The 24,330-nt window shown below is 44.4% G+C and overlaps 1 protein-coding gene and 1 long non-coding RNA gene across 2 annotated transcripts; one reads left to right on the top strand and one right to left on the bottom strand.

Annotated features, from left to right (window-relative positions):
• Window positions 1–3,555: 3,555 nt before the first annotated feature.
• On the bottom strand, window positions 3,556–11,115 carry LOC140064956 (uncharacterized). Its single transcript, XR_011847836.1, has 3 exons — window positions 10,971–11,115; window positions 10,529–10,811; window positions 3,556–3,887 (listed from the first exon to the last, which is right to left on the bottom strand). It is a non-coding gene; the product is annotated as an uncharacterized lncRNA (long non-coding RNA).
• Window positions 10,595–24,221, top strand: PCTP (phosphatidylcholine transfer protein). Its single transcript, XM_072112313.1, has 6 exons — window positions 10,595–10,729; window positions 19,788–19,905; window positions 20,756–20,835; window positions 22,338–22,509; window positions 22,588–22,655; window positions 23,562–24,221. Exons 1-6 carry the CDS (start codon window positions 10,601–10,603, stop codon window positions 23,634–23,636), a joined length of 642 nt encoding a protein of 213 aa, XP_071968414.1. The 5' UTR covers window positions 10,595–10,600; the 3' UTR covers window positions 23,637–24,221.
• The last annotated feature ends 109 nt before the right edge of the window (window positions 24,222–24,330 follow it).

Raw genomic sequence — 24,330 nt, forward strand, 5'->3', positions numbered from 1 at the left:
ACAAACCTACAGAACCTTCTACTTAACCTGGGGACTGTCTGTATTTTCTTCTATCTGCCTGAGCCCCCAGAGGGTTTTTGTAGGATTCATGGAAAAAAAACCCTTTAAGGATAGGTCTATGGATATGTTTGGTATCCGTATTTATCTGTCCTCAAAAATATTCCAGTGTGATGCGTGGAAAAAGTAGACTACATAGTTGGAGGCCTTGGTCACTACCTGTTTGATGGCCTTGATCACTACATGGCTGGTGGCCTTGATCACTACATGGCTGGTGGCCTTTGTCACTATGTGGATGATGGCCTTTGTCACCATGTGGATGATGGCCTTTGTCACTATGTGGATGATGGCCTTTGTCACTATGTGGATGATGGCCTTTGTCACTATGTGGATGATGGCCTTTGTCACCATGTGGATGATGGCCTTTGTCACCATGTGGATGATGGCCTTTGTCACTATGTGGATGATGGCCTTTGTCACTATGTGCATGATGGCCTTTGTCACCATGTGGATGATGGCCTTTGTCACTATGTGGATGATGGCCTTTGTCACCATGTGGATGATGGCCTTTGTCACTATGTGGATGATGGCCTTTGTCACTATGTGGATGATGGCCTTTGTCACTATGTGGATGATGGCCTTTGTCACTATGTGGATGATGGCCTTTGTCACCATGTGGATGATGGCCTTTGTCACCATGTGGATGATGGCCTTTGTCACTACGTGGATGATGGCCTTTGTCACTATGTGGATGATGGCCTTTGTCACTATTTGGATGATGGCCTTTGTCACCATGTGGATGATGGCTTTTGACACTACATGGCTGGTGGCCTTTGTCACTATGTGGATGATGGCCTTTGTCACTATGTGGATGATGGCCTTTGTCACTATGTGGATGATGGCCTTTGTCACTATGTGGATGATGGCTTTGACACTACATGGCTGGTGGCCTTGCTCATTTCATGGCTCTACATGGCTAGCAGTTTTGGTCTCTACGATGCTTGCCGTAGTCCTAATAGGAGACATTAAGATTTTTGCCCATTAACTCAGATATATAATCTTAGTTACAGGGAAGCCACTCCTCTGTTAGTCACTGGTGGTAGAGATAAGCTCCGAAGACCTAAATAGTTCACCTGCACCTGATGGGCATGGGTGGATTTCCTTATAATGCAACTGCATGGGGCCCAGAAACCATTGGGGCCCCACACAGGCTGCTCGGGGAAAATGGTAGAAGGGGAATGAAGACCTGATCGACCCTGACCCCCCTTGGTATGACATGGTGTCATGGTAGGGAAGAAGATAGCTGATCTGTGGGCAGTGGAGCGTTATGTCATAGCAAAGGAGCAGAGTTTAGCAATAGGGGGCCCTCAAAATGTCTTTGGCAACCAGCGATCATGTGATTCTCTGTTCCCGACATTGGGGCACATTTACTAAGGGTCCGAACGCCGCACTTTCGTCGGGTTTCCCGAATATTTCCGTTTTGCGCCAAATTGCCCCGGAATTTGGCGCACACGATCGGATTTTGCCGCATCGGCATGCACGCGACAGAAATCGGGGGGGTGTGGCCGTCGGACAACCCAACGGATTTGGACAAACCGTGGAATTTAAAAAAGGTTTTGTGTCGCAAGATCAAGCACTCACATGCACCGGGAAGAAGATGGTGAACTCCGGCGGACCTCGGCGCAGCAGCGACACCTGCAGGAACTCGGACGCAAGACCCAAATCCACGTCTGACAACGCGCCGAGGGATCGCGACGGGACCAGGTAAGTAAATCTGCCCCATTGTGCTCATTTGTCAGTGCTGATTCTCCTCCACTTCTATTTTCTCCTGATTGTCTTCATCACCACAAACTTCGGATCTGAACCAAGCACAGGTAACCATTCCTAATTTACTGTATGTATATTACAAAAGAAATCATGAAGACGCAAGTCTGACATCATTACAAGAGGAAAAAGGTGACCCCTAAGGCGAGCATGCTAGAAAATGGGTGTAAATGTCTCCGGGCGACATCTGCTAACGTCAGGTCTGGTTTCGCTCGGGTTCAGGGGTGGCTGCTATCTATATGTCTGATTATTAAGACTCACTTCCTTAAGGAAGCATTTAAGCATCCTCCCAAGTAAGTATTACATAACCCGGGCTGCCACAACAAATGGACTTCCTCTATAGAACAGAGACGGGATTAACCCTGTACAGGGCAGAGCCAGCAATGACCTGCATACAGGGACTGCCTGGTAAATATATATACTTATACAGTCAGTCCCCAGGTTACGTACAAGATAGGTTCTGTAGGTTTGTTCTTAAGTTGAGTTTGTATGTAAGTCGGAAATGTATACTTTATAATTGTAACCCCAGTCAAAATTTTTTGGGTCTCTGTGACAATTGGATTTTAAAAATGTTGGATTATCATAAGAACCTGGAGTAACAATAAAGCTTCATTACAGACACCTGTGATATCTGTTATAGTAGCCTAAGGCTAAAGTACAGTAAATTACCAATTACCAGAGATCCGTTTGTAACTAGGGGTCGTCTGTAAGTCAGGTGTTCTTAAGTATACCAAATAGAGAGAGTACATTTGGAAAAATATAAAAAAATATTAAAACAATGTATATGAAAAGGAAGATAAAAAAAAATGAGGTTTAAGGACATTTACCACCAGGATGAAAGACTGTATGCAAATGAGCCTGAGGGGCTTCAGGTTCCATTAACACCTATGGAGCCTGGAGCCCCTCAGGCTCATTTGCATACAGCCCTTCTTCCTGGTGGTAGATGCCCTTTAAGCAATGCCTCACAGTCTGAAGTTTTTATGACTCCATAGTCATAGGCGTGACCTAGTCATGGTCAGATGCAGGGAACCGGATCGCTGTGGGAACCGAGAGTGGGGTAATTATGACTTCTCAGCCCCTGCGAAGGACTGTGAAAATTGTATTTGAGTAAGTGGGCACAATGTCCTCCTCACACTGCTGTGCTCTTAGCTTGCTGCAGGAAAGAAAATCTACCATCTTTCCTTCTAAAATCAACTTTGAAAATTATGCTAATGACCATGAAAACTATAGGCAATTTCCCCCTCCCACTGTGTTATCACTGCTGCTGAGATTACACAAAGTGCAGAGGGGCGGGTGAGACTAAGCGTTTTTTGTCACGTTCACTGCATTTAATGCCACAAAACAAGCTCTCATAAAGCCCCGTACATCAAAAAATACAAAAGTTACAGATTTTTACAGAAGGGGAGCAAAAAAAACCTGACACGCAAAATTAAAAAAAAGGGAAACGGCCAGAAGGGGTTAAGGGGCACCTTATCAACCAGAATCTGATCACAACAGAGGGGCTCTTGGCCACATCAATGCACTGAGAAAGAATATCGCAGTTTGAGGAACCGGTCCAGCTGCAATCCTGGAATATAAATCCAGTCCTGCTGCTAGTAAGAACACACATGAAGCTATGATCACACAGATCTCCAGGGACAATACATAACGCCGTCTGCAGCTTTGTATGGTCAATACTGCTGGTAGATTCTCCCTTTAAGGGGTTAAACATACAATGAATAATACACCACAGTCTTGTTCGCATGATTTGTGTTTCATTATTTCAGATTTTGGCTCGGGGTCTTCAGTGGTTGTTTACTCTCCGGAGTTTTTCCAGGATTTGCCCCATGTACGGCGCGGTCTGGATCTCATCAGTTTTGCAGTCGTCAGTTGTCTCCATTTCCTCGCCTTTCATGTTGCGCCACATAAAACAAAGCACAAGGGTCGGGCACGGACTATATTCTTTCTTCAAACACTTCGTGAACATCTGCAATGAGTCGAGGAGCGCCTGCTGTCCTGCGCTGGAAGACAGAACGTGTCTGGATGTGCTCGAATCGTGGAAGGAAGAGGCGATGATGTAAGAAACGCTAAAATAACAACAGAAAACGACAAGATGAGGATGTTATGTGAAAATAACTAAAAAAAATTACATTAATTGGCAAATATTAAAGGGTTTTTTTGTGTGGATTAAATCCGGTGTTCGCAATTCACAGACCAAACACTGCCTCATGGATGCAACTCCAGGCATCATAGTTAAAGGGGTATTCCGGGAATATGAACGTCTTACACAAAAAGCCATGATGATATAAATAAATGAATACAACAATACTCAATGTCATTAGTCACAAAACGGAGCTAAAATAACATGATTTTATGATTTACAAAATTGATGGCCTCTCTAAAGTAGGTGGAGTTATCACTAAGATGGCCGCCACTGGAAACTACATTTCCATGATCCTTTAGTTCTCAGTAACTCCTCCTCCCTCTTATGCTCTGCTCCCAGTGATGATGTAACAGGTTTTCTTGCTCTGTTACCATAGTAATGATGTGTAACTGCCATCACCACAACACTGGCCATACTGGATGCACTGCAACCAACCGACTACAGCCAAACATAGTGGTGATCACATGACCTGCCCAGGCAGGTGCAGGACATGTGATGTGGACATGTGACCAGCGGCCGTCTTCTTTTCTGCGACGGACCGCGCGGAGGAAACTAACGGACTGATTAAAGGGCCAGTAGCATTTTAATTCTCCATTACAGTCAAAGTCAACAGCAATATTTGCTAAGGGGAGCAAAATTTTAAATAACAACTAATTACACATTAGCTTATATTTTGAGTGCCCACCCATTATGCTGATTCCTGGAATACCCCTTTAAAGATGTGGAGTATCAGTCCAGCTACACCTCATGGCATTACTTGGTTCCTGTCCAAAGGACTATGCTAAGAAGTAGTGTCCTACTGACCCTGTCGCAGTAAGGTCTGGATCCTCGCTCCTGCTTGGTAAATAGTGTGCTCTTGACCCTTGTGTTGTTTCTACATTATGGTCTAGATTTCATTTCTAACCTTTTGTTATACCTAACTTAACATTTGATCTCTGGCTATGTAATAATAATAATAATCTTTATATAAAACTTTGTATTAAAATTTATATAGCGCCAACAAATTCCGCAGCGCTTTACAAATTATAGGGGACATATACAAATATATTATTACATTACAGAGTACAAACAGTCATACAGAACAATAGGATAATAATTCCATGTGTCTGACCTCGGCTTGCACATGACCACTCTTCTTGACTCCTTTTGCTTCGTACCAGCATCTCACAACCTACTTTGGTTCCTGCCCAACGGGACTCCTCTGAGAGCTAGTGTCCTGGTGTCCCTGTTGCAGTGAAGTTTGGATTCTGGCTCCTGCTCACTGCCTCTTGTGCTCTTGAACCTTTTGTTTCTACATTACCATCTAGATCAGTGATGGCGAAAATGAGACCCGAAAACCATTAGCTTTTCCCCAAGTGCCAACACGGCAATTTAGGCAGAAACAAACTTATTGCTACCAGAATCTTTGAGCTCCAATTCGACCCTGTCCACACCTTTTTACTCTTCGGACAGAACCAAGCAACACAGGATGGGTCACTTTAAAATAGCAGGGCACTACTTGGACTTCCTGAGACTGCAGGAAGATGCCATGTCTGGCCTGGGAGACAGCACGTGTGCCCACAGAGAGGCCTCCGAGTGCCATAGGTTCGCCACCACTGATCTAGATTTTACTCCTGACCTTTTGTTATCCCTACATTAACTACGTACTTGATGTCTGACTATGTAAGAACTCTATGGGGCACATTTACTTACCGGGTCCGGTGGAGATGCAGAAAGTGCGTTGTCCGACGACAATGCCCTGTGCCGCGATTCAAGAAGATCGTGCACCCGATTTGCTGAATATGTCGCTTCCCCGCTCAGGCTCACCGGAGTTCACCATCTTCGTCCCCGTGCATGTAAGTGCATGGCTTGAAACACAATTTTTAAGCTAAATCCCACGTTTTTCCGTATTCGTTGGATCGTCCGACGGCCCGCCCCCGATTTGTGTCGCATGAAAGCCGGCGCGATTGCGACTAAATTCAATCGCGTGTGACACAATCGCCTACGACACAATTGCCTACTAAATACCTGTCCCAGCGACGCTATCCCCGAAAACGCCTGAAAACACGACGGAAATGCAGCCAAGGGACCCTTAGTAAATAATCCCCTATTTGTCCTGACTTTGGCTTACACCTGACCACACTTCCTGACTCTTGGTGCTTTGCACAGGCATCTCAAGACCTACCTCCTTTCCGAAGGGACTACAATCAGAGGAAGTGTCATGGTGACCCTGTCACAGTGAAGTCCGGTTCCCTGTACAGGAGTTAAAGGGGTTGAACACCCATGGGGTCACGTAGACAATGGGGCTTATTTACTAAGGGTCCGCGGCCTCACTTTTGTCCGGGTTTCTGACGTTTTTCGGGTTTTGCGCAGCTGTGAAAGGTATTTAGCAGGGGATTGTGTCACATGCGACCGGATTCTGGCGAAGCGGCGCCAGCTTCCATGCAACAAAAAAGGGGGGGGGGGGCCATGGCGTCAAAAGATCCAACTGATTCGGACTAAGCGCTGGATTTCAGGTTCAAATTGTGTCGCAATACAATGCACTTACATGCACCAGGAAGAACCTGAGCGGGGAAGCGATACATGCAGGATATCGGGCGCACGATCTTAGTGAATTGCGGCACAGGGCATTGTTGTCGGACAATGCATTTTCGGTGAACTCCTCTGGACAGGTAAGTAAATGTGACCCAATGCCCTTTGGCATTACCCTAACCATGGTAGAGAAAATCTATATAATTTTATATATATTAGACACCTAAAAATCCATGTGAGTAATGAAACCAGAAGATGCCATTGGCCGTGTCCAGCTCTGGACTCTGGGTTATGCCGCAGCGTTTATTCCCTTCACAGACATTATTTCCAAAGCACGTTCCATGATACTTAAGACATGATGAAGGTTAACCCTTGGCTGGCCAGCAGGCATGTTTACCAGCTGAAATATGTCTAAAAATATGTTCAAAGGGCAATGGACTTCCTGTGATTTACAAGAGTCAATCAGCTCCATCTAACCCAGCAGACGTTCTTCTGTCCTTAGATCACTCCTGTGCCAGGTCAACTCTTAAGTGTCCCCGTCAATCACGCCGGTAAAATCATTAGACCGCGCTGCCTCATGTCTAATATAAGTAACACTGTACACAAGCACAAGGTTATGCTATGAAGTCAGGGCGCTATGCAAGTACAACCACCTTATACCGTATTATAGGTCCATATGGTCAGAAGAAGACCACTTATGTAGCTGTTCTGTCACACGTGCATGACCGGGGTCAACTATTCCACAAAGATGTCACCAACGAGAAAGTCCAAGATCAGAGATAAACTCCAGTCCTGAAAATTCAATACAAACCATGGCATCTAAGGGGTTACACAGAGGAAAGGGGCGACCTTTATCCCCTGATGGCCCCATTGATACCATTGATCACATTGGTTGTGCTTACAATTGGGTCCATAAGGCAGAGGGACCCACACACCGATTACTATGATCTCCTGTAACAATGGTGGCAAACCTATGGCACGGGTGCCAGAGGTGGCACTTGGAGACGCTACTGTGGTACTCAGGTTGTCACCCCAGGACAGAGTTCACCAGACAGGAACAAATCCACCAAATCTTCCTGCAGTCCCAGGCAACTTGAGAGATGCTGCTCTCAAAATTTTAATATCATTCCTCCTCTACAGAGAGACCCTGCAGAGAAGCTGACAACTGTATTGGCGGCCACAGGGGCTGATACGATTGAAAGATGTGGAAGAACAGGTAGTTACTGCTTAAAATGCCATGTTGGTACTTCAAGGTAAATAAGTGGATTTTAATTGTAGCTTGGGTACTCGGTCTGTAAAAAGTTTGCCATCACTGCCCTACGACTTCTAGCAGCTTAAAGGAAATCTACTATCAAAATCCATCCTGTTAATCAGGGACATTACTAATAGATCCAGGCACCGGGACTGTGGTGATCTTCTTATATTTGTTATCCATGGCCTCCTTCCTTCTAAAATCTACCTTTTAAGTTATGTTAATGAGCCAGGAGGGTTCTGGGGGGAGTTACCAGAGCCCCTCTGAGCTGTAGCTTTACAGGCCGTGCATAAGCACTTACCCCTCCCATTGTGTGCTGAAACTTCCTCTGCTGCGTGAGATTACATCAGGCAGAGGTAGGGGGTAAGTACAGAGGTAGTAGGGGGTTGAGAGACAGTGTAACAGCTTGTGAAGCTACCACACGGAGGAGTTCCAGTAACACCCCCAAAGCCCTTTCGGCTGATTAGCATAATTATACAAGTTGATATTAGAAGCACACTGTATATAGAGGGGGTTACACTGCACACTGTGTATGGTGACACTGCACACTGTATATCAGTGTATATAGTGGGGATGACACTGTACACTGTATATAAGTGTATATAGAGGGACTTACACTGCACACTGTATATCAGTGTATATAGAGGGACTGACACTGCACACTGTATATAGAGGGGATGACACTGTACACTGTATATCAGTGTATTTAGAGGGGGTTACACTGTATATAAGTGTATATAGAGGGGGTTACTCTGCACACTGTATATGGTGACACTGCACACTGTATATAGAGGGGGTTACACTGCACACTGTATATGTTGACACAGTACACTGTATATAGAGGCCGGGGGTTACACTGCACACTGTATTTGATGACACTGCACACTGTGTATAGAGGGGGTTACACTGCACACTGTATTTGGTGACACTGCACACTGTGTATAGAGGGGGTTACACTGCACACTGTGTATAGAGGGGGTTACACTGCACACTGTGTATAGAGGGGGTTACACTGCACACTGTGTATAGAGGGGGTTACACTGCACACTGTGTATAGAGGGGGTTACACTGCACACTGTATATAGAGGGGGTTACACTGCACACTGTATATAGAGGGGGTTACATTGCACACTGTATATAGAGGGGGTTACACTGCACACTGTATATAGAGGGGGTTACACTGCACACTGTGTATAGAGGGGGTTACACTGCACACTGTATATGTTGACACAGTACACTGTATATAGAGGCCGGGGGTTACACTGCACACTGTATTTGGTGACACTGCACACTGTGTATAGAGGGGGTTACACTGCACACTGTATTTGGTGACACTGCACACTGTGTATAGAGGGGGTTACACTGCACACTGTGTATAGAGGGGGTTACACTGCACACTGTATATGGTGACACTGCACACTGTATATAGAGGGGGTTACACTGCACACTGTGTATAGAGGGGGTTACACTGCACACTGTGTATAGAGGGGGTTACACTGCACACTGTATATAGAGGGGGTTACACTGCACACTGTATATAGAGGGGGTTACACTGCACACTGTGTATAGAGGGGGTTACACTGCACACTGTATATAGAGGGGGTTACACTGCACACGGTGTATAGAGGGGGTTACACTGCACACTGTATATAGAGGGGGTTACACTGCACACTGTGTATAGAGGGGGTTACACTGCACACTGTGTATAGAGGGGGTTACACTGCACACGGTGTATAGAGGGGGTTACACTGCACACTGTATATAGAGGGGGTTACACTGCACACTGTGTATAGAGGGGGTTACACTGCACACTGTGTATAGAGGGGGTTACACTGCACACTGTGTATAGAGGGGGTTACACTGCACACTGTGTATAGAGGGGGTTACACTGCACACTGTATATGGTGACACTGCACACTGTATATAGAGGGGGTTACACTGCACACTGTGTATAGAGGGGGTTACACTGCACACTGTGTATAGAGGGGGTTACACTGCACACTGTATATAGAGGGGGTTACACTGCACACTGTATATAGAGGGGGTTACACTGCACACTGTGTATAGAGGGGGTTACACTGCACACTGTATATAGAGGGGGTTACACTGCACACGGTGTATAGAGGGGGTTACACTGCACACTGTATATAGAGGGGGTTACACTGCACACTGTGTATAGAGGGGGTTACACTGCACACTGTGTATAGAGGGGGTTACACTGCACACGGTGTATAGAGGGGGTTACACTGCACACTGTATATAGAGGGGGTTACACTGCACACTGTGTATAGAGGGGGTTACACTGCACACTGTGTATAGAGGGGGTTACACTGCACACTGTATATAGAGGGGGTTACACTGCACACTGTGTATAGAGGGGGTTACACTGCACACTGTATATAGAGGGGGTTACACTGCACACTGTGTATAGAGGGGGTTACACTGCACACTGTATATAGAGGGGGTTACACTGCACACTGTGTATAGAGGGGGTTACACTGCACACTGTGTATAGAGGGGGTTACACTGCACACTGTATATAGAGGGGGTTACACTGCACACTGTGTATAGAGGGGGTTACACTGCACACTGTGTATAGAGGGGGTTACACTGCACACTTAGAGGGGATGACACTGCACACTGTATAGAGGGGGTTACACTGCACACTGTATTTGGTGACACAGTACACTGTGTATAGAGGTGGGTTACACTGCACAGGCTACAGTAGTCACTCAGCACTGCACAACAACCCGGAAGTAGATGGCGCACCCTGATTGGCCGCCTCTACACCTGCGCCCTACCTGATTGGATAAGGCGCGGCGATGACGTCACAGGCTCAGTGACAAGTCCCGGTCGTTGCCGGTGCCGGGATCATGGAGCTCGCCTTCACCGAGGAGCAGTTCCAGGAGGCGTGGAAGGAGCTGGATGAGCGGGCACTGCCAGAGGGATGGGAGCTCTTCACCGAGACCATGGGCATCCAGATATACCGGCTGTACGACCAGGTATATAGTCACCCTGTGACGTCACCTGCCCCTGACACGTCATCACACGGGCATCAAATAAGGTTATAATTTGCAGAAGTAGCTAGAAATAATAATAAGCAGCATTATATACCGCGGTGTCACTGACTGTAATGCTGAGCAGTCTGATACTTATTATAGAGAAGAAATAGTTACAAAGAGCTGCGAAATCAATAATAATAATAATAATGATAAGAATCAATAATAATAAAGACATATTTACATGGAAGCCTGTGGCAAACATGGAACAATAGTGCTACATAGTAATACTGGAGTAAAATGTTATGCTCAGTGATGTAATAGAAGTGCTGTAAGGATATCCTGACATCACAGTATACAGATTATACCCATAGTGATGTCATAGTAGTTCTTAGTGATGTCACTGTAGTGGTGTAATAGCATCCTGACATCAAAGTATCGAGATTATACCCATAGTGATGTCATAGGAGTCCTCAGTGATGTCATAGTAGTGGTGTAAGGCCATGCTGACATCACAGTATATAGCTCATACTGATTGTGATATCATAGTAGTTCTCAGTGATGTCACAGTAGGGGTGTAAAAGCATCCTGGCATCATAGTAGATAGATTATACCCATAGAGATGTCATAGTAGTCCTCAGTGATGTCATAGTAGTTCTGTAAGGACACACTGACATCACAGTATGGATATTATGGATTCAGTATAATGAATTATGACATGACCGTGTTGGGTTTATACACTTGGTGATATCACAGTATAAGTATGGGGTCGCTGATGTCATAGAAAAGGATTCTGCACACAGTGGCGCTTTTACTAAGGGTCCCGCGGCCGCATTTCTGTTGGGTTTTCCGACTTTTCGGGGATCGCGCAGCCGGGACAGGTGTTTAGAAGCGCATTGTGTATAGCGCTGGCTTTATGCAAAACAAATCGGGGGACGTGCCGTTGGACGATCCGACGGATTCGGACAAACTGTGGGATTTAACTTTAAATTTGCGTTGCAAGATCAAGCACTTACATGCATCGGGAAGAAGAAGGTGAACTCCGGCGGACCTGATCGGGTCACGACACATACAGGAAATCGGGCGCACAATCTACGTGCATTCTCGTCAGACACTCCGGATCGGGACCGAGTAAGTAAATGTGCCCCATTGATGTTACAGTAATCGGGTAGATGCAAAGATTGTGTGCTCGGTCATGTCATAGTAGTTTTATAAGTACATGATGACAACACATTGGGGCACATTTACTTAACCGGTCCAGTCGCAATCCAACAGCGCGTTCTCCCACGCTAATTCGGGTCTGCGCCTGATATGCACCAGATGTCGCTGCTGCGCCGAGGTCCGCCGGAGTTCACCTTCTTCTTCCAGGTGCATGTAAGTGCTGGTCTTGCGACACAAATTCTCTTTTAAATTCCGCTTTTTTTCCGAATCAGTCGGGTTGTCTGACGGCCACGCCCCTTGATTTCTGTCACGTGAAAGCCAGCGCCGATGCGCCAAAATCCGATCACGTGCGCCAAAATTCCAGGGCAATTTGGCACAAATCGGAAATAGTCAGGAAACCCGACGAAAGTGCGCTATTCAGGCCCTTAGTAAATGAGCCCCAGTATAGTGATTTTGCACCGGGTGATGTCACAGTAGCTTTGTGAGTACTTGGTACTGCATAGGGATCATCGCTGGGTCAGGAGAGGCGAGGCCGGTCCTTCATGGAAACCCACATGATGTACATGAACATATGAACACTACTCGCCGTATCAATTCTTTTTCATCCTGAGCCGTGAATCACTCGGTAAAGTAAGTTTATAAGCAAAATTAATACTGTGAAAAGGAAAAGACGCCCAACTGTAGACAGCGCTGTATCCAGGTTATTATATCTCATCAGTACGGTGAGGCAACTGGTTTGTTTAGGTGAGAGGCCATGGGGATTGCTCTTTGATAGCACAGTTTAGGGAGCCGCTTTTGGTTTTGTAGCAGATACTTCAATCTTCCATTGTTACATTGTGGCGGTAGTGCACATCTTTCCTTCTGTTCTACCTGTCTGCCAGGGTTCTTGCCCTCTTGCCCTTTTGAACCCTGGACTGATCCTAATAAAACGGCTTATCCGTCTTTTATAATTCCATCGCTAATTGGAATAAGTAGCTTTACCGCCGATGATCTGATCTGGTGTAGATTTCAGGGTGAGTTCACCTGTGAAATATTCCGTCTATAAAGGACGAACGTCCCAATAATCCATACACGCAGTCACTGCTGTATACGGCTTATACAGATTTATCACAGGTCAGACGTGCAGGGTGCTGGGTGCGGTGGACTATCGAATACTGGCGCCCCATGCACTGCTCGGGAAGTGTGCACCTTTAACATACGATCTGCAACACAATTCTGTCGCTGTTTTAAAGGAAATCAACAACTTTGGAGACATTAAAAAAAAAAATATTGATACTCTCCTTGATCCTTGTCCGTCGTTACGGTTTTATCCAATTTCTTGCCACACAAATCCTTTTACAAAACCTTTAAATAATGGTGGCTTCCGATTTGCCGCCCAGAAGAAGCACAGATGGGGAGAGGGGAATGTGTCCATGATTTGGCCAACACTGTACCACAATACTGAGACAATCAAACAAGTCCACCAGTTGTGCCAATGGTTTTCCGAGGAGTTACAACCTCGATAACATAACTTGGAACCGACGGATTCTATTTGGGATTTGGTAGATCTCCATTGGGGAGTTACTACCTCTTGACAGAAGTATCACAACAGTCTTGCCATCTAAAGACCGTCAAGCTGAAGCCAATATTGAGTTCCCAGTGTTCCATAGTGTTCATTTTCACAACAAGATGTGGTGCTGCTCGGCTAGTTTTGTGGTCACATGGACTTTAGTTGAAATCTAGGAGCATGCTTGGCATAAATCTTGGAAGGCAGCAGGATGGAGGACAGGGGCCATTGTCCTTTAAGATAGGTGCTCGTCCTTGTGCTCTGTACTACCGTGCATACACTGTGAGCCGCTCATACACCGTAGTCAGGAATTGGGTAGATAAGCCCTAGTTGGCGTAAGGGCATTGGAGGGATATGGAGTCCATACAGCTGTGCCGTCACAGGAGGATGGACAGGTAAGGTGAAGGATTGGGCTACACCCTGTGGGAAGGGAAGAGGAGGTCCAGACCGTTGCTCCGGAAGGTAAGTCAACACACTTTGATCTCCCTTGTGTGAAGTATTGCCGTATAATTTATGAAAATGCTTTTATTTTTATATGCTTGCTAAATGCTGCAACTAAGAGGAAGCTCAACTGTGGATGAATATTGATAACGCAATCCTGTGCAGCGAAAGAATGTGAGGCTCCTTGGGCTGATTTACGATACTACCAATTCCAAGGAAAAAGACGTCTTTTGTGTCTGCGATGCTCATGTGATAATTTACTAACCAATGAACTATGGACATTACCTTTATCTTTATCTTTAACTAACCAAGCCCAGGTCCTGCCCCACTGAAAGTTTCTGTATAATCCTTTGCTACGCAAATAAAGCATCTCCCATCTGCCTAGCCTTCCATGGCATCGCTTCTCCACAGAGATTGAGATATTATACCATACTTTGACTTGGTGTGATCTCTTTGAGCTCACTTTGTGGATTTTATTAGTAATTAGAGAACCTGAGGTTGTGTGAACAGGGGCAGAACTTGACACTTGCATTAATTGTTAAACTTTATTTTTTTTGAGAAACAGAAGCTCCATGTCTTATAATACAGTTATGTTATAAAAATCTAACAAATAAGCCCTGGTTCTCCACTACTCAGTACCTTGGAGCTTCTCCAGTGCCATATGATTTCAACCCTCCTTTAAGCCGTATGAGAATGATCCTCAGAGTCTGTTATATCAAAGGATGAAGTTCAGGTTAGGGAAGCAGAACCTCTTGACTTCTGCTGTGTCGATGTCCTATTTCTTGGGCCGTTCTTTCCTTTGAGGAACAAATATAGAGAATGCAAACATACAGGTCATCCTGGTTCGTGTGAAAGGGAAATGGGAGGGAAAGTAATGATTCATTAGAAGTTCTCAAAGTCAGAGCCTGTGATACGGAGAGCTCAATGTCTCCTGAAGATCTTATCCAGAATCTCATTTCTGTATCTTTAGTTGGACGTGCCCTCAGGGGGAATTTTTTCAGACCAGCATCTTACACACCAGGCTTAACCGTATCTCCTTTGGCATCAGATGTCCCACTATTAAGAGGTGTTTGACGTGTTTCAGGCCCACCCGGTGCTGGCAACTGAGGCCTACTCCAGATTTATTCTAGTTCTAGCCATCACATGCAGAATTTTGAGCAACATCTGACCTTCACAGTACATAAAGCTTCATGATGGCTTCTTCAGGCTGCAGGAAATATTGAGTTCCTGTTGACGTAAGCATTAGGGCGTAGAGAAACCAATTGCTTCTACGTCCTCAGAACGTAGAGTTACATTACAGATGATGAATGTGATGTAGACAAAATGCTTCCACCTAAACTTGAACCTGGAAACCTGGCAAAATGTCCTATATTTGACCTATCCCGGCTCAATGTTCATGCCACCCTACACTTCTGGCTGGGTTGTTAGTATCAGCTGAGATGTGACCATGCTGGCCTATGATTGGTCAACAGTCTCAAAGTTGTAGCCGCTATGGCTTTGGTTGGCTGCAGTGACCTCCTACACTTCTGAGGTTAAACAGATTCAAGGGCCACCATATAGGAACAAGAAGACAGATCAGAGCTGGTATATTTTTATTTTGTTCTTTCCTTTGCCCAGGCGTCCCATGAGCTTTCTGCTGAACCCTTGAAAACCACTTTAAGGGCAGTTCCTCCCAGGTTGTAAAAACTGCAGATTTTATGTTGGGATCTCTTCAAGTTTCTTTAAGTGAAGTACAAACAAAGAAGTATTAAAGATCCCCAAGAACCAAGCAGAGAACCTTCTCTTAGAGTGGTTCTAGTGCATAAAACGTAACATTTCATCAAAACCCATTGGCGCACGTGATCGGTTTTTGGCGCATCGGCGCCGGCTTGCACACGACACAAATTGGGGGGGCGGCCGTCAGCAACCCGACGGATTCGGACTACGTGCAGGATTTAACATTTCGAATTGTGTCGCAAGACACGCACTTACAAGCACCGGGAAGTAGAAGGTGAATTGCACCGGACTTCATCTTCGTCGGACCGTTCGAATTGGGCATTGCGACAGGACCAGGTAAGTAAATTTGCCCCAATATGTACAGCCACCGCCTGATAACAGAGAATCGATAACAGTATAATAATTCTGTGATTCAGGCATGTGGTAGGTTGTAGTAACGGGAATTGAGGGTACGGGGATAATTTGATGTCCCTAATCAACCCTAATAACTCCCGCCCAACTTGCCTTTCAACACAAAATGCCCCCATACACAAACCTGCTTCCCTAACCTGTTTCCTCACCAGTTTGATTCTTTAGAGGGACTGGAGTGTTGAGGATGCAATCACCCAAGAGGGCAGCAATACCCCGGCCCTGTATGCAATGAGGCTGGGTTATATAGGGGCACAATATGAGCTATGCCCCCCATTAGAAATCTGCAGGTCAAGCATCCAAGTGGTGGAACCCGAGACCAGCGTCAGCAGACTGATGCCGGGTTTGTGCCATTGTTCATAGACCCCAAGCATCCAGAGACTTCACCATAGGTCACAGTGGGCGACGAGGGCAATCTGAAACTAGGGGTCGTCTGTAAGTCAGGTGTCCTTAAGTCGTTGGGGACCACCAATAAGGGGGCTGTAGTAAAATTTTAAAGGGGTTTTTCCGAGACTTTAAAAAAATTAAGTGCCAGAGTGGGGGCTGCTTAAAAAAATAAACATTTACTTACCTCCGTGGTCCCTCCCATTTTCCCTTTCCGCAATCTCTCCGGGCTGTGCCCCTGCGCTCGACAGCGTCCGGACAGACGAGGTGGCCACGCCCACCCATCCTCATATCTCAGCACTGTATTGATATGGGGTTGGGTAGACGTAGCTGGCCGAAAGCCGTTCTCAGCGCAGCTTCCATGCACCTCTAAAACCAACAGGGGCATGGCCCTGAGAGACACCAGGGGGACTACGGAGGTAAATGTTTTTTTTTAAGCAGCCCCCTCCCAGCCACATATCATTATTTATTTGTTTTAGCTCTCGGACAACCCCTTTAATATACATTAACAGACGCGGAATAATAGAAAAAAGGATAAAAAGGAAAATAGGATAGAATATCCTATTTTTACTTGCGGAAAATTCTTAAAATCTGCTACTGTTTTATTGTACTGAGAGCCAAATATTTTCAGGCTGTTCCCTGCCCTGGCACCGATTCCATAAAATGTCAATTGATTTTTATCTGGTTTAAAAAAAATAAATAAAAAAAAAAGGAATATAAAATAATGAATGTGTTTTCCAGCAGTTGTAGCTTGTATGGGGGAGCAGAGCAGAATATATGTGCAGCTTGTATAAGTGTCTGTACTAAATCTTCTTATTTGCGTCATTACATTCTTGGAGCCCCTGGAAAAATCTGCTGGGGGTCTGGAATTCCTGGACTGCAACAACGTTCAGGTGGAAGAGTTGCAAATGGGGTGGAAAATACATTTGAAAAAATCCAATCTCCACATTTCTGCATCTAACAAGTAACATGGCTTCCTCCGTCGATCACTGATTTAGATTTGATGGAAACGTCTTCGTGGAGATGAGTTCTAGATTACAAATGGTTGTCGTAGATTACACGGATTTAAAGGGAGTCTTCCAGGTCTAAAATGACCCCAAAAAGTAAAAACATTATTATGTAGGGCACTTCATAAGCTTTCCAGACATCCCATTACTGTGTTCCAGTGATAAATCATTTTAGAGAAAACTCCGTTTTTATCTTTATGCAAATTAGATTCTTGGTGCAACAGAGGAGGAGCTACTTCTGCCGGTGCCTTTGTTTTGTTCTAGTCTATAATGTCTGCCACCACATTGCACCATCTCTTAACACATTGATTGGCATCTCTTGCAGAAAAAAGTGTATATTGGGTGCTGTGATGAATATGACCAGGGGGAAGGGGCATTAGATGCATCAGTGTTGTTACAAATCCCCCCCCCCCCTTTCTCCAGTCCAATCTTGTATAATTAATGAGCTCATGGGAACCTCCTACTACAATGGCTGCAGGGGGAGTCCTGACTCTGTAGGGTGAAGCTATTGACTACATCTTTGTAGCCGCAGAGACTCCATTGATATTTCAGGAGCCTCCCTCCATTTTTAAGACAAAAGACATATCCCGTTCATTGAGTAATTGTCCATCTCGGCCCAAGGCATGGGTATGGCCAGAGTAACGCATACCTGTGTCTAACTAGGCTCTAGCAGTCTTGGACACCGAGATATTAATATTTCTGAATGAGAACATAGGAAATGGCTCATATCTGGTATCCAATGAGACCAGAACCCTGACCCAATGCCTTCCCATGGTGAAGGTAGAACTCCTCTATGGTCCTGGACCTGATATCAGGTAGGAGGGTCCCCAGGGCCCTTCTGTGGTGTGCAGAGGTGTGTTTGTACCTATTATAATCAGAGCACCACTTGTGCCCAGGGTCTTTTGCCTGGGGGAGCGATTCACCATCTAAGTGGGACCACACAAGGTAACTAACCCATATTTATACACACATGTAACTAACTACACATGTATTTGTACTCTGCTAATTGTGTGATATATACATTGTATATACTGTTTGTCTAGTAGGTTCTTAAGGCAATTAAATATAAAATTTAATCTGCATTGCTCTTTTATCACGATCCATGAATCCTCACGTCCGTGTCTCGGTTACATATATGTTACGGAGCGGGTTTATATGAAATGAGAACTGGTGGTGGCTATTTGGGTTAATAAGCTTCTTTTTCACTGAGGCTAGTGAAAGGGGCCTTAAAGCCATTCAGGGTTGTGATTTATTGTTGTGCCATATCCGGAGGTTGTGCGGAGAACTCTAACTCACTTCCTGCCCGTTCTGGAACCCGTGCGTTCTGGGAGTGTCTATAAAAGGATAATAATTGACCTTACGTTCCCCTCAGGGGTCCAAAAACGTAACGTTCCATCACAGGCGCACCAACATGTAAAGCCCCGCCCCTAGTGCACTAAAAAGCTCATTTGCTTAAAGATAAAAGCAGAATTTTCTCTAAAGTAACAGATCACTGGAAAATCGGAAATGTAGTTCTTGAAAGCTTAGAACGCAACCTACACAAGGCTGCTTTTACTTGTGTGTAGTGATGAGTGGATCGGATCTGTGCCATACATCGTGGGTTTGGGCCCCCAAAACAAAACGAAGGGTGTAGAGCTGGTCAACACCGATTGCGGGTGTTAACTGTCTTAATGTACATGCTGCCATTTTCACAGAGGTCGTCTCTCCCATTGCAGGTTGGTATTTAACACCAATTAAAGATGTTAGATCACCTCAACTCAATCATTAGATCAACTCAATCATTGCAAGGTGCCTAGATACTGTGGCCAAAAAATAATATCCGGGATACTGTTCCAGTTTGCTCCGGTTCGTATTGTCTGCTACAAATTATACTGTCATGAGCTTGGACATTTAACATATAAACTGAACCACGAAGGCTGAACCAGAACCTCACTGGGTCCGCTCATCACTAATTGTGAGATGATTTGGAAGCTGGTAGACTACCATTAATACATTAACACATTTGCCATTTTGGCCGTTACTGCCTTCAGTCTGGTCACACATTTTTGTTGAGACTGGATGGACGATGACCGATTCTACTCGGGAACTTTCTGGTTGTAGCCATTCACAGACATAATACTCGAGTGATGTTGTGACTCTCGAGTGAGAATGTTTATCATGGTCAACTGCTTGTCCTCTGTCCGTCAAAACAATTTACTACTTATTTTAACTTGAATTTTGGTCCAAGTTTGACAGCTACCCCCCTCTGAGACCCCCACCTATCATGAGAAATGGGGTCTTGCTCCTGGTCTACATGGAGAGATACCTACTGTATGATTTTTAGTGTTTTCTAAAACTTGTTTTTATGCTTTTGCACTGTTTTATGTTGTATTCTTCTCACTTTTATGGCTTTTTGCAGAAAACAGGTCTTTACGAATATAAAATCTATGGAGGTCTAGCCGACTGTCCGGCAGAGCTGTGCGCTGATGTGTACATGGACCTAGATTATCGGAAACAATGGGACCAGTATGTGAAAGGTATATTCAGTACATACATTCCCTTTTATATGTAGTCCTGTATTAAAGAGGAAGTCACAGGTTAGTGGGGTATTCCGGGAATAGGAACATCTGATACAAAACCCATAATGATATAAATAAGTCAAAACAACAAAACTCAATGTCATTAATCACAAAACGGAGCTTTAATAGTTTGCTGTTTTGATTCACAAAATGTTATGGGTTTTCTAAAGTAGGAGGAGTCTTTTGCAATGTAGCCACCACAGGATACTACAACTCCCGTGAACCCTCAGTTTTCATAACAGCTCTCCCCTCTTATGCTCTGCTCCCAGTGAGGACAGGACTGCCTGTCTTGCTCTGTTACCATAGAAATGATGTGTAACTGCACATCACCTTGCAGAGATGACGTCTCACCCAACACTGACCATACTGGATACACTGCAACTAACTGACTACAGCCAACTATAACGTCCACAAGATTTTTTTGCTAAGGGGAGAAAAATTTGAAATGGCAACTAATAACATATTAGCTTATATTTTCATATTCCATTTGAATATGAATTATGCTTATTTCTGGAATTCCCCTTTAAGTATCGGTAGGAATAATGGTGATGTCAACTACAGCTTCTGGCCATACAGTATATATATATATATATTCACCACATGTAAGCATGTTCCTATGCTTTGTATTAGTAGTAGGGGCTAACAGAAGGGAAACATAGCAATACTGCTACTGCCCCCTGCTGGCTAATTGGAGGGAGTATATTAAAGGCAATGTAGCAACAGAAAATTACTATGTCCTGTAATGTGTATAATAGATAAATCTTCATTATTGTAAAACCCCTTTACAATATTTTTCCTAATTCTACAGCTCTACAGGAAGACCGAAATGGTGAAGACAAGGTCATATACTGGGAAGTGAAGTATCCGTTTCCATTGTCCAATAGAGATGTATCCTTTTATATTCAGGTTGGGAAATGAGCTGATGGCTGGTGGAGAATATAATAAAAGCAATGTTTTGCTTATCCCCATATCAAGTATTTTCAGCATAAATTTATAAAGGCCTCCCCTTTTTGAAGAAGAGAAGTCCGCTCTATCAGGGAATAGGTTCGAGAGAACTCTTAATAGATGAGGTTCCTTAGAGAAAACCTACCATTTGATTTGATGCATTATGAAGCAAACATACATTGAGAATGCTGTAGCTACACTGATGCAGGATCATATCTTGGTTAATCCTTGTGCTGAGTGGTTTTGCTGATAAAACAGATATAACACTATGATAATGAAGCTCTGTGGCTTCTATGGCTCCTCCAGTGTTTGGTTCAGCGCTTCTCCTAGCAGGAGAGTTTCTCTCTGCAGGACAGAATAATCAATTGCTGCACAATCCCCTAGCTGCGGTGTATGAGTGATCCAGCTCAGGTTGATTAGTCATGTCTTCACTAACCTCCATTTGTAATTACAAGCTCCTGTGTGTAATGTGTTTATGTCAGCCAGCCTGACACAGCTTTCCCAAGGTCCTGAATGTTATAATTGTTGTTTCAGCAAAACCACTCAGCTCAGGGATTAACCAAGATATGATCCTGCATCAGTGTAGCTAGAGCATTCTCAAGGTATGTTTGCTTCATAATGCAGAAAAGCAAATGGTAGGTTTCCTCAGACATGTGACATACAGCATCATTTGGGTATGCAGTTACCTTTGTACACTTACACAGGGAAGTTTGTAAATCAATGAGTAGGACTGCCCACTTGACTCCATAATTAGCAGATATATTCTGTGAGGAAAACATAGTTCACCCTCTATTAATTCTACGGATTTAGATACTAGGACATAATGAAAAATATCTGGCATTAGAAAGTCCTAATACTAGGTACCCTACATCTCAGAGTCCACTGAGTAGTATCCAGGCACTGCTTATCAAATTTCCTTGATTAATTGATTATCAGCAAGTGTGACCACATCTATAGAAACAGAAGTTATATAAAGGAAGTCAATATAAGTGCCTCCCATGAATCCGATCTGTAGCTTGAATAAGCATCTTTAGCAGCAGTGATGTGAAGGGCTTCCATTGGGCTTACAATTTAAACAACCTACCATTCTGTTTTGGAGTGTGGGAGGAAACCGGAGTACCCGGAGGAAACCCACGCAAACACAGAGAGAACATACAAACTCTTTGCAGATGTTGACCTGGGTGGGTCAGTTTGTTCCGGTTCAATGTCCGGCCGATCTGTGGCTTACACCCCTTCCTCACAACCTATACTTGTATTGTCTGCTACTAATTGTACTGTCATGAGCTTGGACATTTAACATACAAACTGAGCCCTGTATAGTATGAGATGGGACTTCTGCTTGATGCTACTGCAGCACATAAGTGACTCCTTTAGTCCCATACTGATCAATTTCCATGTAGTATCTCAAATATCCGATATCATTTTCCCTTTACATCAGTATGCAGTATGTCTACATTCGGGAACGGAGGGATTTAGACGTAACCGGCAGAAAGATCTTTGTCATTTTGGCTCAAAGTATCTCAGTTCCGCATTGTCCGGAGAAGTCGGGAATTGTCCGGGTCAACGGCTACAAACAGAGCTTGGCCATAGAGAGTGACGGCAGTAATGGCTGTAAGGGTAAGAAACGGAAGAGAAGGGGAATGTGGGGGCTGTGAGCGTGCCCAAATCTGACCCCCCTATTTCTTATCTTTGCAGTCTTCATGTATTACTTTGATAATCCCGGTGGGATGATCCCTTCGTGGCTTATTAATTGGGCGGCAAAGGTAATTTTTCTGTTCTTTTGTCATTTTTGTGTTTCCTGGTCCGGGCATGACATCACAACATGGGCGTGTCCTTGCTTTAGCCAATCACTAACTGTTAAAGTGACTCCGTGATTGGTTGCATTAATTATAAAGATCCTGATGTCATCGGGGCAGCCGGACATTATTATTTTTTGTTGTCGTTTCGTACAAAGGACTGAGCACTTTCCAGTATGTTTGTTTTTTGCTTCATTACCAAAGTTCATAATAAGGGATTTAAAAAATGGCAGCAATAAAATTTAGTAATTAAAAAAAAAACCATACATGAGGTGTCCATTACTTAACATCAAACATCAATGGGACTGGGTTTGGCATTGTCCCCTAAGATCTGTGTAATCACAACATTGTTGTTTGTAGCAGCAGGACTGTGAAATATAGGGAGGTGCCGTGCAGCAGCTTAAAAACAATGATCAGAGCACACGCCCCCATTTGAATTTGTTACAATCGTAGTAGATAAATGCATGTTTCACAGTCCTGCTGCTACTAATAACAAACCCAAAAAGCATGTTGAACCCATAAAAAACTGCAGTGTTAGGCATCGTCCCTGCAGTGTGTGTTGTTAGTAGCAGCACGACTGTGAAGTTATGCATTGATATACCAAATGTTAGCACCTTTAAATGGGGACGAGTCCTCACACTGCTGTGCTCTGTGATCCCTGCATTGAGCTGCTGCATTGCTCCTCCCCATTTTTCAAAGTTCTGCCAAGAACGGTGCCAAGCTGTAGCAACCCCAAGCATGTAAAGTGAGGGTAAATGTAACGCCCTTAGATTGTAGTGAAAAAAATCTAGATTTATAAAAAAAATTTATATTAAAAAAGTCTTGGATATTTTTCGTGTTCCGTTATTTTTATTTTTCTTTTCTTTCTTATAGAGTGGAGTTCCAAATTTTTTAAAGGACATGCAGAAGGCGTGCAAAGGATATGCAACGAAAGATTCTTCAAAATAGATGAAAGTGTTTAAAAGGAACCTGTCATCAAGAACAGGCACAATAAACCCCGCACTGCGCCTTTGTTGAAAAGTGCAGCGCAAGCGTCATAGCTTAAATCTGCCTTCTCCCACCAGGAAAATCGTTCCCCAAACTTTTTTTGCCTTTGTCTCTGTTGGCTCCACCTCCAGCACTTGGCTCCGCCCATCGCCGGTGCGTGAAATCGTGAAAAGATCTGTAGCTTCCCACACAGTGCTCACTGCTATGTTCACCATGTAGTGAGATGGACAGCGTTCTGGTTAGGACAGGAAGTACACAGGGAGAGGACTTCCTGTCTGCTCAGAGACTTCGAACTGTCAATCAAAGGAAGGAGGCGGGGTTCACTGTCAGCCTAGAGAAAACGGGACTCATATCTACTGATTTGCATTGCTGTAATTAAGGTACAGAGCCTCAGTGGCAGATCATTTCATCTGATATGCAGAGGATTTTTAACCCTTTACCAGCAGGTATTACTGGGGTACCATTCTGGTGACAGATCTTCTTTAATTTTAAAGAGTTCCTCTAAGTACCCAAACCCTTAATAAATACATAAAAAACAACCTCGAACCTTGCAGATTTTATCAAGATTTAAAGTTTCTATGTAACAGCCGTATTCTTTAAAGTAACTCAAAATCCATCATGATAAACCAGGGACACTTACTTATAGATCCAGGCA

This window comes from Engystomops pustulosus, chromosome 6, assembly GCF_040894005.1.
Source record: "Engystomops pustulosus chromosome 6, aEngPut4.maternal, whole genome shotgun sequence".
Taxonomy (NCBI): domain Eukaryota; kingdom Metazoa; phylum Chordata; class Amphibia; order Anura; family Leptodactylidae; genus Engystomops; species Engystomops pustulosus.

What these genes read in the sequence shown, in the direction of transcription:
- PCTP (XM_072112313.1), top strand. Translation starts at nt 10,601, where the DNA reads ATGGAGCTCGCCTTCACCGAGGAGCAGTTCCAGGAGGCGTGGAAGGAG. An exon ending in ATGGGACCAGTATGTGAAAG is followed by an intron (nt 19,906 to 20,755) that starts GTATATTCAGTA and finishes CTAATTCTACAG; the next exon opens with CTCTACAGGAAGACCGAAAT. An exon ending in TTATTAATTGGGCGGCAAAG is followed by an intron (nt 22,656 to 23,561) that starts GTAATTTTTCTG and finishes TCTTTCTTATAG; the next exon opens with AGTGGAGTTCCAAATTTTTT.